The 19,096-nt window shown below is 41.0% G+C and overlaps 1 protein-coding gene across 2 annotated transcripts in view; it reads right to left on the reverse strand.

The window, feature by feature from the left end:
• The window catches only part of ric1 (RIC1 homolog, RAB6A GEF complex partner 1), a 41,277-nt gene that overhangs the window by 19,331 nt on the left and 2,850 nt on the right, over positions 1-19,096 (reverse strand). For both annotated transcript variants that reach the window (XM_006788924.2, XM_087843715.1), the window contains exons 2-3: positions 16,207-16,314; positions 274-353 (exon numbers count right to left, since the gene is read on the reverse strand). In XM_006788924.2, coding sequence (XP_006788987.2) covers positions 274-353; positions 16,207-16,314 — 188 coding nt within the window. The remainder of the gene's footprint in view (positions 1-273; positions 354-16,206; positions 16,315-19,096) is intronic.

Raw genomic sequence — 19,096 nt, forward strand, 5'->3', positions numbered from 1 at the left:
GTTGTGAGCGCTGCTGTTGTTCCCTTTTCTTTTCTGTGTCAACAGACTGTAGACAAGCCCACAAAATTCCCACTGTTCCTCTTTCTGTGTACCCAGAGACACAAATGGAGTGATGCTGCTTAAACCGCAGCAAAATGTCAATCACAAGGTAGGCTTGTCGTCAAGCACGCAATGTTAATAGCTCTCTTTGATACTAATGGGGATCTTAAACACATTTATCAAACAATGATTTGATAGCTCTTTAAAAGTAGTCTGAATGTGTGGCACACTCACTTTGGATAGACGGGCTCATAGAGGTACTTGTCATCCCCTCCACCAAGCACATCAAACAAAAGGATGTAGCCTTTGGCAGTCTGAAAACAGAGAGGGGGGGGGGGAAATCATTAAAACATCATAAACGTAACTGTTGACAGGAAAAATGAGGAAAAGGTGCGAGACAATAAGATGAAAGAACTTCATTACCTGAGTGCCTTTTCAGACAACAACACAGAAACTATAACAGATTAAGTCTGAAGCCCTTGTCAGCGACAGGTTTCCAATTTAGCACAGATAAAGTCTGACTAAGTAGCCTTTTTGCACATTTCTGTGAGTATTTATGGACTTTACACAGTTTCTGCTTGTAATGTCTCACCATAATTTGGCTACAGTAAGAATCGAGCACTGTTGTTGTTACAGTGAAGCTGTTTCCATAGCTGGGCGCTCCTTTTCATGTGCCATCAGATCATGTCAATTAATACAGAACACTTTATGAAGACTAGATAATGGAAGGAACAGCGAAAGAAAAGCCCACATCACAGCAGGAGGGTGGAGGACGAAGCAAGGAAGGAAGGAAGCTTAAATTCACAGAACGGAAAACACTGAAGCTGCAGGTCTGGAACAACAGGTCTGCAATGACAATCACTGCAGAACTGTAAGTGGATAATTGTGATAAGTTTAAAGGCCTTTATAATTAACGTTATTATGTTTTTATAATCATAGTGGTTATCTTAAGAAAAATGACGCAACTAGACCATCTGATGTGGTGTTCGCCTTAGGAAGTCAATCTGCCAAACCGAAGTATAAGGCCACAAGGATTACCTACACAAACATGCTAGAATTTTTTTTTTTTGGATCAGGTTTTTTGGGTATTTAAGTTGTTTTCCATATCTATATTTGTAACACCACCACAGACACAACAGAACAATAAACATCCAACTGCACACATCTGTGCCGCGACCCTTCATGGCACAAGCTTGAACTGTCTCAACTGTTGAGACAGTTCAAAGTTATATAGGCTAAGAAAAAATTGATAATCACAATTTTGTTAGCATTTCAAAACAGCCGATTTACACTGAAAGCTCTGTAGAGCATTTTCTTGTACTTTTTCCACATCACACACGCAAAGAACTGTCAAGGACACGGCTGAAACTGAGAGCCTGTGGAATGAAACATGACACGAAACCCGATCTTGACTCCAGTGTCCGCGATAACGATCCAAGGTTTGCATATAAAGACTGCTGTGGTGCTCGAATAAGAACAAATTCTTCTGCTTATGGTCTTCTGAGCTGAGCTCCAGTGTAGGGCAGTATTTTGCTCTGACTATGGCAGTAACCCTTTACGGTTTTACTAGTGTGGTGACAGTGCTGTTACCACAGCTTTAAGAAAAGCCAAGAAGAAGAAAAGGTAATTTCCAGAAACCAACAAAGAGAGCCAGACTGAGGCCTGTTAAAGCCATCAGCAGCCTTGGATCTTGAAAATCTTAGTGATGGGTAAAAATAAGAAAAACTGCCAAACCAACAAACACTGCAAAATGCATTAACTCTAAAAAAAGATGAGAATACAGTAACAAAAACGGTCTGCTTTATCCGCTCACTTCTCAAGACTCACTCACAGAGACCTGAATGTGAAAACTAGAGATTTAAAGTATCATTTACAGGGTTAAATAATTAATGGATAACGTTAAAACCAGAATGTTTCATAGCTTATAACCCATAAAACAACAAATCTGACTTTGACATCAAGCACAGTTTGTGTGCAGACCTGATTAGGTAATTACGGTATGCAAGTTTGATTAATTCTAGAGGATTACCAGCTATTCCTGTGAACTTACTGTGGCATAAGCTCGCCAGTCCTGTGCCTGGATGAGTTAAAAACAGAGATCCCCTGGCGATGGGATCACAGCAGCCTCATCACAGGTATTTTCTTGACCTTCCTACTTCTGCAGTACTTTATTCAGTACTTCTCGAGCTGATAATCTGCACGTCTTCCAACAAGTCCTTCATTTTGAGCTCAACTACACAGCTGTAAAGATTCATCTTGCACAGTGGGGATGCTACCACACGGAGAATCCAGACATACAAAACACCTGCCAACGTACTCAAAACCACCACTGTGGTAGTTACCCGTAAAACAGATGTATCTCAGGGCACCACATTTACCCTTGAAGACTGGTTAAGGAATGAAGTGATGCTGCATTAAACATAACCTTCATAGATTACATTTTCATGTCTAAACAGTATGAGATAATCACCACTAATAAAAGTAAAAAGGCAGCACATGTGCACATGAAATCACCACACAACAAAGATGTTTACTTGAATCACAAAATACTCTACAAAAATGTAATGAATTGCTGAATCACCAGCACTTCATTTCCCCTCTATCATCATGATCTTCCCTTTAAGAGTGTATCAAGAGTCTAATTTACTGTGTAAGTGAATTAAAGAGGGATGAGTGGGCTTGGAGAATTCTCTGTTAGTCTGCTGAGGAAAATCATTGTGCATTCAGGCTACAGAGAGAAAACAGCCTCTTCATCATTTTCATTTTAGCACTATATATAGTTTAGATGAACAGTAGTCTCATCACAATGACCTAGTTAGTTATAATAGCCTCACATGCTTGTGTGATCCACATACAAATACAAGCATTTACAGAGTTCACCCTCCAGCAAAGGATGCACAATTCTTCACATCTACTATTGTAACAGCAGAAAATGTTTGGAATTTGTTAAACCGCTTGAGTTTTCAGACTTGTGGCAAAGCCTTCTGTTAAAGACTATAATTTTATCATCAAGAGCCATAAATTTAAATATAGTTATGTGGCTCAGTTACAAAAACCTTCTGCAGCATTGGGGAAGGCGCAAATCAAGCAGGAATAGAAACAGACAGTGTGGAGGGCAATGAGAAATACGGCACACAGCCAGTTATAATATGGAGTAAACAAACAAGGCTTTCTCCCCCTGAGGAAATTTTTTAAAAACGGAAATGCGAGGGACACTAGCATGTGAACTGCAGGGAATCTCGCTGAAATATCAAAGATGGGAGGGAAGCTCCAGAAGCAGAAAAACTTGGCAACTCATGATGAACTTCAGTAGTGTCCCCCACTCTTATCATCTCCTCCCTTTAACATGTAGTTTTGATCACACTAACACATAAAAGCGCTCAGACATCCATTCATCCGTTTATGGGCCTTTGATTAGCTTTATTTCAACCTGTCCTATCTGATAAGTGAGCGCTCATGATGAAAGCAATTGCAGATGAAGGGGAAAGGCATCCCATGTTTCTAGGACTCTTGGTGGGTTCACACATGCACATATAACAGTACAGGAAGAGGCAGGATGCCAGTCATTCTCAGCTGAAACCCAATAAACAAGCAGGCACTGCAATTCAAAGGCAGTCAGTGACCCAGGGCAGGGGAAGTTGCTTGTCACTTTTGTTTTTTCCATCTATGCCGTCTCACTAATAGCAGTCACAAACTCAAGCTGCAGCATTTATGGACAACAGTGAGGCCCTGAAATGTTTTTAAACAGGCCTGCAAAACAGGATGCATGTAAAGAAACCTTAGAGTAACAGGCTTGGTATCCTATTGTGCTCATGTTGTGATCAGTAGAGTCTTATGAAAAAGTGAACCACATGAGAGAAATCTATCATTTATTATCAAATGACTTCAGTGCACTGGTGTGTTGCTTTCACTTTTGTCACTTAAAACGTCTCTTCTTCAGCTTGATAGTACAAGCTGTGATTAGCATTGTATTTAAAAAAAGAAGTGAAAAACAAAAGAAAGAGGAAGATCAGAAAGGACAGACTTATTTAAAAAATACATTAAAAAAAGTCAAATAAAGAGAGAAAGAAGCCTGCTCCAAAACTGAAATGAAAAGTGGGAAATAGCTGACTGCTAAGTGCTCCAGTTCAGTGTTGCAAGCGGAACGAAAGACTGTTGCTGCAAAAGTAACAAGTCAGCAGAAAGCGTGTACACAGAAAGCACGATGAGCTGCTCTTCTGCATGTCTGAACAGGCTCCACAAGTACACTGGAACATAACACTGCAGTGTTCCCTCGAGTTTAAGTGCATTATAACAACAAAAAGTGAAAAAAGAAAAAAAATGGATGCAAACTCTTACGATCTGCAAATATTAGATACCTTTCAGTGTGGATTACAAACAAGTATAAATAATGCAATAGCAGAGCACAGATGTGTAAAGTTTATCTACAACTCTTGCGTGTTAAGTCTTACCGAGTGTGGTTTCAAGGTACACACAGATGTTAACAGTCCTAAATGAACCATGGCAAGTCTAGATATCTGAACGGCAATCAGTGTGCTGCTCTTGACGAACAACTACAAGACTGGTGACGATAACAGACCTAAATCGCCATTATTTTCGTGGCAGATAAGGAAATATGTGCGGTAGTTAAATCTTGTGTATCTCTGAGTTTAACACTCAGAAGAGTAGAAGTGCCAGGTGAACAGAGGCAAAATGGGCACTGTTTAAATGTGGAAATTCATATTGATTTAATCATTAGCATCGTAAACAGTAAGCACATTTCTTTTTTAATAAACCATTGGAAATAAATCAAAATGCAACATTTCTTTGTGATCAAGGAGTGGCCACAACAAAAAGCAAAATCTGATACAACCTGCAGTCTCAGAACAAAACATGAAGTGGCTGTAAAAACAAAAAACGGTCCATTTCTTTCTGTTCATGGACACAAACTGTCACGTTTTGTTTTGAGGGTTTTTTGTGTCAGTGAACACTGACAGCTTGAAAGGAATGCATTTCAATAGGAAGTAGATTTCATGTCAGGAGCAGGTATTTTGTCCAGAGAAAGCAGGTAGGTGTCACCATGGCAACCCAGAAAATAAAGCTTTAAAAGAAGTGGAACCTGATCTTTGTTTTCTAAGCTAAATACTGGCGTGTTTTAGAGTGATACGAACGAACGTCTGTGACGTGCATGACTCAAACCTGGGTCTTCGTGAGTAGTGGCAAAATGATTTGCTCCACCTCCACCCTCCAAATGCCTTTTAAAAGTGGAAAGCATTTCATGTCTATGGACATGAATTTGTACATATAAAAAGAGACAGATGAAAAGTCATGTTCAAGGACACAAATATAAGACTAGGAAATTTGTTATGCGGAACATGAATCACTAGATTAAAACTGTCGTGAGACTGGATTGTTACAGCAAAGAGAGCTCTCTGGTACTGGTATGATACAAAATTTTATAATCTGGTTTTTACTTAAAGAAATATGAAGATTTATTGTCTCAGAAAATTAAGATATGTTTAACAGTAGTGAGTTACATCAACTTATTATGGATGTCTAAAGAAGCTAAATCACATAATCTTAATTCACACTGCTAAAATAATTAAAGAAACTTTGAAAACACATCAGACCTCAGGAGGAAAAAACCTGTGCTGGGATATTTACACTGATATGGACTGGTAAAGATGTCGGAAATAAGAGGATGAGCCGTCGTTTGATGGTAATAAAAATTATCAGCTTATAGAGGGCTGAGTTTAAAGCAGCTCTAAAAATCAAAGTGACATAAATTAGTAAAACAAAAAATAAAAAAAAAAACAAATCGCAAACTCTGATTGCAAAAACTCAAAATGGAATTTAGTAGTTCCCTTTCAGTCGATTCACCTGGTACAACACATAAGTATGGGGATATCACGCCCTCGCGTGTCCTGGCTGAACCTTTATTCACGCCTTTAAGGCAGATGACATTTTTTGGGTTTTTTTTGTTTTGTTTTGTTTTTTTGTGTATAGTGGCAACGTTTTCATTATGTATTGTGGCCATGATTTGTGAAAAAAAATAAATTTAAATAGAAGTTTCCAAAAAAAAAAAAAAAAAGGCAGATGACGTGTGATGACACGCGCATGGCCCCGCCTGCACATATAGCCGCTGTCATCACAGTCATCCCTCAGTTCTTACGCTCTTCACCTCACTGAATCCTTGCTTTCCAGCCGCGCACGTTTGTCGGAGCACAGAGTGGCCACGTTTCATCGCTGCCTCGCTCAGTTTAATCTCTAAGAGCCACCCATGTCCCGGGCCACCCAAACCTGGGGCCGGACCTTCTCTCCAGGGGGGGTCCTCTGGTGAGAGAATGGAGGTTACACCCTTTAATAGTGGCTCAGATTTGGGACCTATTTGGCAAGGTGCAAATAGATCTTTTTGCTTCCAGGGTAAATACTCACTGCCCCCTGTTCTTCTCCATAATCAACCACGATACACCCTTGGGCTTGGACGCGCTAGCAATGGCCAGACGTGCTCCTGTATGCATTTCCCCCAGTGGAAATGATATCTCCAGTTCTAGAGAGAGTGCGTCGGCATTCCCTCTCTCTGATTCTAGTGGCCCCTTGGTGGCCCACAAGGTCGTGGTATGCAGAGATAATCAGCCTGCTAGCAGCGAGTCCTTGGCAGCTTCCTCTCCGCAGGGATCTCCTCTCTCAGGCGGGAGGAGAAGTGTTTCATCCGCTCCCAGATCTGTGGCGCCTTCATGCTTACCTGCTGAGAGGTTAAACTTGATTGCTAAGGGTTTGCCACCTAGTGTGATAGCGACAATTCAGAGCGCTAGGGCCTCATCTACTAGAGGCTTGTACGCTTACAAATGGCGAGCCTTCGAGCAATGGTGCCAGGACCGCCACACTCTCCCATTTCAGTGCTCTATTGTGGATGTTTTGACATTCCTGCAGGAGCTGCTGGATAAGGGCCTTTCATTTTCGACAATTAAGGTTTATTTAGCAGCTATATCTGCTTGTCATATTGGCTTTGACGGGGTGACACTAGGTGCACATCCCCTCACCATACGTTTTCTGAAAGGAGTTTGCCGGCTGAGGCCCGTGCTTAAGTCCAGTGTCCCTGCTTGGGACTTGTCTTTGGTGCTGGAGGCCCTTTGTAGCCCCCGTTTGAACCCATTGAGTCTGTGGGTATGAAATTTCTTTCATATAAGACTGCATTACTTCTCGCTTTGGCTTTGGCAAAGCCAGTGGGTGACCTTCATGCGCTGTCTGTGCATCCCTCCTGCACACAGTTCTCTCCTGATGACCACAAGGTCGTATTGCGTCCAAATGCTGCCTATTTTCCCAAGATCATGCCTGCATCTTATAGCTCAGTGGAGTTTGAGTTGCTGAGCTTTTGCTCCCCTCCTTTTGCATCTGAGGAGCAGAGGAGGATGCATTCTCTTTGTCCAGTGCGTGTGCTATGCACCTACATTGAGCGCACTCAGAATGTGCGTTTAAGTGACCAGTTGTTTGTCTGCTTCGCTAATCCAAATAGAGGTAGAGCTCTGTCCAAACAGAGGCTGTCCCACTGGTTTATAGAAGCAATCTCACTGGCATACGGCACCAGAGGTCTTGCTTTGCCCCAAGAGGTGAGAGCTCATTCCACCAGGGGGATGCGACCTCATGGGCTCTTTTTAAAGGGGTGCCTATAGCTGATATTTGTGCGGCAGCTAGTTGGGCATCACCGCACACTTTTGGTTTTATCGGTTGGACGTTACAGCCCCTTCGGTGGCTCATGCTGTCCTTTCTGCTGGGTCTACCACTCACTAAGGATGTGGTGGTCCGATTCCGGTTCGGTGGCTGCTCTGTGGGGCGTGTATATATGTCCCATACTTATGTGTTGTACTGAGTGAATCGACTGAAAGGGAACGAATAGTTATGTCTATAACTTCTGTTCCCTGAAGGAGAGGAACAAGGTACAACACAATGTGGCCCCACTGAGCAGTTTGGCTCGGTGAAGAGCGGCTATCGAACTGAGGGATGACTGTGATGACAGCGGCTATATGTGCAGGCGGGGCCGTGCGCGTGTCATCACACGTCATCTGCTTTAAAGGCGTGAATAAAGGTTTCTTCAGCCAGGACACGCGAGGGCGTGATATTCCATACTTATGTGTTGTACCTCGTTCCTCTCCTTCAGGGAACAGAAGTTATAGACATAACTATTCGTTTGTATGGGGCTTATATGCTTGAGTGCTTGCTTTACAGCATCGGGGCATGCGCCTAATGAGACGATGGATGGCATCCTGGGGCATCTCCTCCCAGATCTGGACTAGAGCATAATTAAGCTCCTGGACAGTCTCACATTGAACCTGGCAGCATCAGGTGGGTCAAAACATAACAATACACAGTCCCATGCGAGCCCAACTACACCGGTCATGCTGACCAATGTTCCAGGCAGCACAACATTCTCCACGGCTTCTCCAGACTCAGGGTTAACCTGCTCTCGTCTGTGAAAAGCGCAGAGTGTGAGTGGTGGACCTGCCAATCCTGGTATTTTATGGCAAGCTGGCTCCACAGTGCCGCACAGTGAGCACAGAAGCCCCTAGAGGACGTCAGGCCCTCAGGCCACCCTCATCAAGTCTGATTGTTTGGTTTGTTTTTTGTTGCATTCCTGTGCCCTATACACTTGCACACTGACCCGACTGGGAAACAGTCATTGCTATGAGAGTCTCACTCTTAGGGCCTGTAACTGCCCAACACCGGAAACCACTACTTACATTCACTAGTATAAACGCCTAACACATAAGTGAAATCAAGATCACAGCACCAGTCACATGAGTCTTTGTGCAGAGGAGTTCATTACTTCAAAAATAAAGCTCAAATTATTAACTGCAACAAGTGTAACAAACTACACTTGACAAAAAGTAACAGTAACTCAATATAAGTTGTAAACTAAATGCACCAACAATATATAGTTATAGGATGTTATCATATATGATATAGTTTTATAGGTATAATTATGTAGTTATGTAATTATATAGGACATAATCACATTTATATATAGCTATATTACAGCTATATTTTAGTTATAGGACATAGTTTACGGTTACTTTTATATAAGGCTTTTCCGCATTAACTGAGCATCTAAAGCACTTTTTATAACAAGCCACATTATCCCATAGACACAAACATGCACAATCGCACACACATTATATAAACACACAGAATGTTAAAGATAAAACAGGAATAAGCGCTGCCTGTGTTTACAAAATATGATAGTGCTGAAACTGCTGACTCTTTACTTTTAGCATTCAGTTCCTTCTTTAAAAAAATAAATAAAACTAAACCCTTTTGACCCTAATCCTTTTTCATTTTAGAATGTGTTAAAAAAAATGTATGCTGGTAATATAACTATGTATGTTGTAGATCTGTGTGATAGAAAACTGCACCGCATTCTTGGTCAGTCTTTGGTGAAAACACTTTCCTGAGTGCTGCAGTGTGAGAGACTAAAAACAGAGAGGGAACACGTTGGCCTCGGAAAGATCCCAAAACACACACACGAGAAAAGCTAAATGGTAAGAAGTATTTCCCGTGTCTGAAGAACGTCATCCTTTCTTGACGCCAACCACACGCACAAGTCCATCCCTCTCCCTGCTCTGTCAGTTGCTTTACTTATTTCTCTGTCATTCTCATACTCACAGACACACACTGAGCTAAAGATAGTCCTAGCTATGGTTTAGTTAGCCTCAAGGCCTGAAGTCAAACATCTGGAAAACAGCTGGTAGCTGAATTAAGGACTACTGCCTGGGCAATGGTGGCTTTTATTGTTCTGCAGTCCAAATCTGTTCCCTCTATAATTACACTGCAGTGCTAATGAAGGTGTGAGGATTTATGGCATTGTGAATAAGCAGCTTGTCAAGACACCACAAATCCTGTGAATGCTTCATGCAAACTTGAGACCTATAAGCCTTGATGACTTCTTATGGTTGCATCATCTTTGCCAAATAAATGAAGTGCATGAACATAACCCCTTTCAGCAGTAAGTAAACCCAGGAAGTGAGTGGTGTGTGGGCCCTAGTATTTTTAACTTCTGCACCTGCTCCCTGTTGTGCCGACAGACCGAGCCTGGGACTGCTTTCTCAGACACGTTCATAACATTCATTCATGTATACTTTGGCACTTTTGCAGCAAGGAAAAAGGGTGAGTGAGAAAGGGAGGTGAACATCGTGAGATTATTGCACTAATATTTGTTCCACTGTCTTTTTTTTTTGGGGGGGGGGGGGATTACCAGTATATTCCCCATATTTTCTAGCTCGGAAGATATAAAAGCCAATCAGAAAAAAGCATCTGCTGAATAAGCGTATTTCTTAAGCGTATCTGCTTTGCACACTGCAGTATTTGTACACTGGAGAAGCTTCTTTAACAGCTGATTCTGCAGAATGGATTCAAGGACAAGAGGTAGTGTTTTGGGACAAACGAGCACAGCTTCTGCCACACCTCTGAACAATGTATTGTGCCCTTGACAGTTTTTTTACATGGAAATGCAAGGGAATCTAACTAAGGTATACCAAACTCCACAAAACACAAACAGGGGATATTCTGCCATTTATAGCCGAGTGGCAAAGTGACCATACATGGTATTATTTGAGACAGATTTTACAGAAATTTTACAGACGTGAGCATTAGAATGGAGAAGAAAGAAAACTTTGAATGTGGTTGCTGGTGGATTGAGTATTTCAGAAACTGCTGGGACTTTCCTGCACAACCATCTCTAGAGCTTACAGAGAAAGGTTGGAACAAGAGAAAATGTCCAGTGAGCAGCAGTTCTCTGGGTGAAAAATGTCTTGTTAACACCACAGGTCGAAGGAGAATAGCCAAACTACTTCAACATGTTTTCTTGACATCAAAACGAGTTTTCTGCACTCAAATGACCTCCACAGTCACCACATGTCAATACAAAAGAGCACCTTTGGCATGTTGTGAAATTAGAGAATTGCACCATGCATCACCTGACAAATCTGCATCAACCCCGTGATGCTGTGTGATGCCTTGATTTCAATGTGGACCAAACTCTCATAGGAATTTTTCCAGCACCTTCTTGAATATAAGCTGTGAAGAATAAAGGCAGTTCTGAAGGCAAAAGTGGGTCCAGAACTAGCAAGGTGTAACTAATAAAGTGGCCAGTTAGTGTATATATTAAGAGAAAACTCAAAGTACATATAAAAATTACACAATTAAAACTCCTCATCCTCTAGCTGTTCACAGAGTCTAAACACTTGCAAGCATGGATACAAGCACACCCAAACACAAAGCAGTGGATTTTTTGGAGCAGACACTAACGATCCGAATGAATCAATGCTCTGTGTGCCGGTTGTTTTGATGCCTATCCTTTTGTTTTCTGTCTTGGCAGTCGTGCTATGTGTTGCTGATCACATGGCCTTTAGAACCCGCTTGAGTCATCTTCTGACTTAGACACTTGTTTTGTGAGGTTACTCAACCTGACACTTCCATCAGACAGTTATCCCAGTGGCTCAGCTAACAATCATGACCAACTATAACCAATGACTTCCTGTGTGTACAGTAGGCATTCTTGCTCAGGTATCAAGGTAGGAAATTTTGAATGGAACTAGATGATAATATATGAAATGAGCTCCTATCAAACATTTATCCCCACAAGCTCTCTCTTTTTGCATGCAAGATAAGATAAACAACCCGATTCCGCTAACACTGCTCATCCTTCTTTATGTGCATCAGTATGTTTGATACAACAGATGCAACGTCCGTCTGTTACATTGCTGAAGAAGACATTAGTTCGACACAGAGAGGGGTCACAGGCAACATGTACCAGTGATTACAATTGAAAATGTATATTTTACAGCGTGCAGATGTACACACACACACACACTTTTAAGATGTGGAGATGTGACAGTAAAGGAAATATCTGTCTAAATTAATATCAATAAGCATGTGTGCTAACAGATGGTGGAAGAACATTTCATCTCCGCAGACATTACCATGTTTTCTACGTCCTATCTGACAGGGGAGTAACATGGTAAGATCCTCTGGACAATTATAACATCTCTACAAACCTGATATCATTTTGTACAGCTTCTAATCTACTTATTAGTGCTCTTTAACATAAAATTTCTTTTTTTTTGGTCACCAAAATGATTTTTGTCCTTATAGTGAAACCCCACTCCCCAAACAAATCCAAATTTGAAGGCTTGAGTGGTGGGGTGGGGGAGTGAATCACTCCGCCATTCCCAAATTATCATTAAAATGGTTACATTTAAGCAACAAAAACTCACACAAAAATATGGTTTGAGTTGCCATTTCTTTAAAGCTTTATCGCCTCTGTATACTTCCTCTTGATATATGTTAGTTATAAAGTTGTCCCTGATGTCCATAAAAAGAGTCAAATAAATCGATCTTTTTTGTGACCATTTAATTTTAATTTTAATTTTTTGCAATAAGGCCAGGCTGGTTTGGCAGGGGATTACAGTTCCACTTTGGCAGAGAACAATTTGCTTCATTTCAAGCCAACTGCATACTTAATCAGTGTTCAGCAAAGGATAAAGTATGACACTATAGATTAGGAGCAAAGTGTAACCACAGCACAGACATTGTTGCGTCACTGTAAAATCCTTTCTGTTCTTCCGCAACTAGTCCCCCTTCGACATTCCCTGTGCTTTTCAGCACGCTGAGCCCCTCTCAAGTTAATCTTGTCTAAATTATCTCTAACTGTCGACACTTTTACAATTCTTTGCGTCATTGCTGACGTTTCGCCATTATTTACTTAAACAGCTGCAGTAGACTTTTTGAATGCTGCAGTTCAAATTGCATTTAGGAGGCTTTTCCGTTCGTGCAGCATTAAACCAGGAGCTGCTTGTGGCCTTTTGAAAGTTGTAAACCTGACACAAGTCAAAGCGTGTTTAGCTTCAAACTTGCTTTTTTGAAACACGTGGACATGACAGTATGTCAAGAGTTCATGTTTTTCAATCAAAAATGCCAGAATTGTGAACACTGATGTACAAATACTCACAACAGGTACCCAAAATGATCTTTAAAATATCTATTATTGAATAGCGAGGCCATATGGCTTATGTCGCTTGTGCGATTCTGTCTTATTTTTATCCACAAAGTGTTATTTTTCTTGACTTAATATTATATTTACTGTTATATTATAGCCCTTAAACATGCAAACTTCACAGTAATATCACACCATAGTTAACGCTGCGGTGTCTCATGACGTGGACTGCTCAGCAACTGTGTTTCAGTGCTATTGCCGTCATTCACCTCCTACATCGTTCCCTCGCTCACCTGGAGACCGCTGGGAGCACTGTGAGAATCATGTTCTTTGATTTCTCCAGTGCCTTCAACACTATTCTTCCCACGGTCCTGAAGGACAAGCTGGAGAACTCTGGAGTGGACCATCACCTCACTACCTGAATTTTGGACTACCTCACTGACTGACCACAGTATGTGAGAACTCAGGGCTGTGTGTCGGACAGGGTCGTCTGCAGTACGGGGGCCCCACAGGGAACGGTTCTGGCTCCGTTCCTCTTCACCATCTACACTGCAGACTTCTCCCACAACTCCACCCAGTGTTTTCTGCAGAAGTTCTCTGATGACTCTGCAATAGTCGGCCTCATCACTGATGGGGACGACAGGGAGTACTGAGGACTGACTCAAGACTTTGTGGACTGGTGCCAGCTGAACTACCTCCAGATCAACACCAGTAAAACCAAGGAGCTGGTGGTAGACTTCCGCAGGCACAAACATCCTCCACTGCAACCACTGAACATCCAAGGTATGGACATTGAGGCTGTGGACAGCTACAGGTACCTTGGTGTTCATCTGAACAACAAACTGGACTGGACTCATAATTCAGACGCCCTCTACAGGAAAGGTCAGAGCAGGCTGTACCTGCTGTGGAGGTCTTTTGGAGTGGAGGGCCCACTCCTGAAGACCTTCTATGACTCTGTGGTGGCCTCAGCCATCTTTTATGGTGTGGTCTGCTGGGGTGGCAACATCTCTGCCGGGGATAGGAAGAGACTGAACAGGCTAATCCGCAGGGCCAGCTCTGTTCTAGGATGCCCTCTGGACCCAGTGAAGGTGGTGAGTGACAGGAGAATGGTGGCTAAGCTTTCATCTTTGTTGGACAACATCTCCCACCCCATGCAGGAGACTGACAGCACTGAGCAGCTCCTTCAGTGGCTGCGGCACCCACGGTGTGGGACGGAGACGGAGAGATTTTGCAGGTCTTTCCTCCCCACTGCTGTCAGACTCCACAACAAAGACTTCAACTGATCAACCACATTATTACACAGTATTAGTCATACTAATATTACTGTAAAAGTGCTACATCCACAAGCATCTTAGAACCACTAATTAAATCTCCATATGTAACAAATCCCAACAGTCGTCATCTGCGTCTATCAAATATTGAGATTCACTGGTAAGAAAAGTGATTAATGTTGCACAAACTAACCATAATACACATAGAGATGTTATTAGCGATTTCAGACAGTCATGTAAAACACTGATCCCAGCATAAACTTTTACTCCAACCGCGCATGTATGTTCCCTAGTGTGTCCAACCAGGCAAGTCTGACAGCAAGAGCCGTGTGACAGCCTCTGATGACACTTTAGTAACCTAAAAAGGGAGCTACTTCAATAACCTCCAACAAAGCACTGCTCCCACTAGAGATGGAAACAACTAACGTGTTTCATCACTTGAGGCAAAAAACATACAGTTGAGCACAATCAGGCTGTAAATGACGAGATGCTAGCAGCTGGTGATGTGCAACCAAAAAGTAAACAAATGACCCCCCACCATGACACGAAGAGCAAACAGTGGATGGAAATTAGTGATTTGGTTACATAGTGGAAAAGCAGGGCTTTAAGGAGCTAGTTATAAAACTCGATCGAAGATAAAACAATAGAGGAAGGAAGACACATTTCAGCATTAGTTATTTTTAAACTAAAATGTTACGCAGTCATGTCATACTTTTCCTTAAATTTCTAGGAAAGATAACGAGGCTACGTTTGTGTCAACTTTTGACTTACGTTGTGTCACAACTAGAGCACCATAAGGCTCCTGCTGGCACCTTTTCAATCGACTCGCTTTTCAAAGTAGGAAGTGGCTCAGTGCAAAAGGAGGATGGAAAACACTCATTTATTTACACTCATAAATGCTGCTACTTGTGGGCATCCAAAACAAAAACAAACAAAAAACAAAAACAAAAAAAAACAAACACTGTTCACAAATTTTTTTTCTATGTAGTCAAAAAAAATGTATTGCACATTTCCTTTAAATATTGTGATATACTTCTGAAGCTGTATCACCCACTCCTGGGTGCAACATGTTATATCTAACACCAGCGGTCCCCAACCTTTTTTGCACCATGCACTAGTTTTGTCCGACAATGTTTTCACAGACCGGCCTTTAAGGTGTCATGGAAAAATACAACAAAATAAAACCAGGACCGGTACCGAAAAAAGAAAAAAAAGAAGGTTTATTCATAACACACGGGAAAAGACGGAGGAAAACAGAGTTAACGATAAAAACGACAAAAAAAATAACGATAAAAACCATAAATTCCTAAAAACCTTAAATTCCACACCCAAGGCTCAACTCTCGCCGCCCGGTAGCAAATGACTCACGGTCTGAAGCCCAGGGGGTTGGGGACCGCTGTCTTACACAACATGAATTTGCTTTTGACCTTTTTTAACTGGGGTTTTTTTTCTGCACACTGAAGAGGTTTTGATCTTGCAACCAATTCTGACTTTTAACTTGTTTCTTAAGGTTGGGTTTAATTTACTCACACCTAAAATCAAATGGCCTTAAAAAAAAAAAAAAAAAAAAGGAGAAGAAGAAACAGGCAGAGTTCTTGTAAAAAGGCAGCACAGAGTCTTTGCCTTAACTGCATGCGAACCAATCATGCTTATGTGAGCAGTCAGCCCTCAAAGGCATATGTTTGTGTATGCTGCTTAACCAGGACATAATTGTGATATATGATTGTTTGATAGCACTTGAAAAGAAAAAAAAATATCTCAAAAATATGTGTTGATGTTTACTCTAATAAGTGACACAATTTGTCCCAGGGAAACATTTCTGCAGTTGGTATCAACTTTAGTGTTTTGCAGTAACAGAGCTTGGGGGAGAACATAAGCTGATCAGTCAAACTGCAAATATGATATGACATTGCCAAATGGTGTACTTACCGCTACAGCTATCATTGAGTCGTCTGGTTTCCATTCTGCTTTCTGGTAGAAGCCAAACTGAGCCGCTGCCTTTGCAGACTCGATATAGCTGACTATCAAAACACTGGGCTGTGGGTGGGAAACAGAAATATGGGAAAGAAAGTGAGCTCTGGAGGTCAAAATCATCTGATTTGATATTAAAAATAACACTGGAGCTACAAAAGAAAACAGCATACATCTTGTATCAAGTAATTAATATAGAAATATTTTTTAAAAAATGCTTAAAAAAAACATGCTGTGTGACTCATCCATCTACAAAAAAATAAAAATAAAATAAATCCTAGGCAGCAGCCCAGTAAACAATGTTAGTGTGATTTTATGACAGCAGCTTTATTGCCAGTGTTGGTTGTGATTGACAGAGATAATCTATAAAGATATTTGTCAGCCAATGTGCTGGAAGGGGATTTGTCGGGAATGATTTATTGCCTCAAATGGTGGGTATTTGGCAAAGAAGAAATACAGATTTGATTTCAAATTCTTTTCCAAAAATGGGATGACTATAATACCTCAGTGATGCCAAAAATCTCCTACCTAGTGAGGCCCATGGACTGTGAAAAATCAAATTTTACTGAGAAAACAAAAGCATGTTGAGGCTTCTCTTTCTATCGTGCAAAATGGATAAACTACAGGTGTGTTGCGAAGTTCTCATACAGCCATCATGGGCATAGATGTCGTGGCAATTATGTGGGTTTTCATGACTTTCATGAACTGTTCTTTTTCCAGGGCTGAATGACTGTACAGCATACATCTATAATGACTTTAAAAAACAAGAACTGGGTGCACAAGGTTCTACAATATCTTTTAAATTGGCAAGACCAAGGCCTATTAAATTCTCGTTAGTGATCATGACTACAACTGGTGGTTTTTCTTTGGCAGCATAAAAATTATTTGTTTGATAGCACTCATTGGACTGACATATACTCAGAACAATGGGGAATTCCAAGGAACTCAGTGATGACCTAACATTTACACAAGTTGACACAAGGAGCCATTGCTAAACAAATACATCTTTCAAAAAAAATGTACACAAATCCAAGTTGCTTGAATGTGTCGCCACTTTTCCAAAGGGACAGTTTAACCCCAATGACCTGAAAAATGCGGGAACACCAGCATCACTGTCCATGGTGAAGCAGGATTACATCAATGTGGACTGAGAAGGTGTCGACCAAGAACGAAGCCATTGATCCAAAATCGACACCTTCAAACTCTACTTAAATTTGCCTTCAGGAGCCAAACGCTTTCTGAAGAAAGTTTTATGTTCAGACGAGACACAATTATTTGGTTGCAATGACAACAGTTATGGTTGGAGGAGTAAAGGTGAAGCTTTCAAACCTGAGGACACTGTACCAACTATCAAAGATGGTGGTGGTAGCATCACACTCTGGGGCTGTCACTTTAACTCAAGAGTTAGACGGTCAAGCTTTGGACACAGTTGGATGTTCCATTGTTCCAGGAAGACAATGATCTCAAACACACATCAAAATTGGTTTTGGAACAGATAAAAAAGGCTAATATTAAACTTTTGGAATGGTCTTCCCAAAGCCTTAACGTCGACCTTATAAACAATTTGTGAACTATGATTAAAAGCCATGGTTTGTACCTGGAAAATGATCAATTTAAATTAATTCTAGCAAATTCTGCCAAGAAGAGTGGTCAAATATCCAGCCAGAAAGATCCTAGAAGCTTGTTGATGGCTACCAAAAACAGCTGGTCGAAGTCCAACTTGCTAAGGAATGTTTAACCAAACATAATGGGGATGTACTTACATATTTGAGCCAGTAAGTAAACCTTTAACCCTGTGTGATTTAAAGAAAATCCTAAATGAATTCAAAGTTCTGCATGTAATTTTTGTGTTTTAAAAGATGTATGCTGCAAAATCACCCTGGGGGAAAAAAAACAAAACAAAACAAAACAAAAAAACAGTTCAGAGAAATCACTGCAAGCCCAAAGTTAACATGACATTCATGCCTATGATATCTGCATGTATACTTATAACCACAACTGTATGCTTGAGGCTACCACCCTTAGTTTACCTCACCTTATTCTCTCTACAGCAAAATAAGAACTAGCCTACAGCTTCAAAAAGAAAACCTGTATGTCCAACCAATAAATTTTCAAGTTTTAAAACAGCTGCTGAAGAGGTAAAAAAAAAAAAAAAAAAAGTGAAAAGATTTGGTTTCTTAAGATCAAGCATCTGGCACAGTATAATTCAACAATAACAGTACAGAGCATCACCAATAATGGAAGCTTGAGACTTGCTACAAAAGTATGACTGCCAATTGATTTTACTGCCAATTGAAGTGGTAATCGAGCTTTTTCATGTGTGGTGACTCTGGTGACCTCTCTTGATTCAGTTAATCCTGTCCTTCCACTTGCACAATCAGCACCATAATCGTTGAAAACATTTTTTCAGAGTATGTATGGCGTCCCAGAGTGTTAAAGTAAGGCTGTTGAATCAGTTTTCAGTAAGATATAACAAGGATCATTATTACAGTAAAAACAGGACACTGGCTATGGTGAGGTAAAGCAGTAATATAATTCCAGCTGTGCAACTTTAATGCTGGTATCTACTCACTGTAATGAGACAACAGGCTTAACCATTCCTAACCTATTGTGTCGCTTTCGTAGAATTAAAATTTAATAATGCCAATGATACCTGAACCAGATGGAAACAGAAACCTATCTCCTCATTAGGAAAAGCAAAACTTACTTAAATAGAAGTAGCACACTGACATGTTGGCAGCTCAATAGCTTACTTTTGTCTTTCTACATCAACACACTGGATTTGAAAGGAAACCATCACAGTGAGGTTAGTCTTTACTTTTGGTACTTTCTGTCAGTCATCTGGCAA

The sequence above is a fragment of the Neolamprologus brichardi genome, chromosome 7, assembly GCF_056152115.1.
Source record: "Neolamprologus brichardi isolate AB-2024 chromosome 7, ASM5615211v1, whole genome shotgun sequence".
NCBI lineage: Eukaryota > Metazoa > Chordata > Actinopteri > Cichliformes > Cichlidae > Neolamprologus > Neolamprologus brichardi.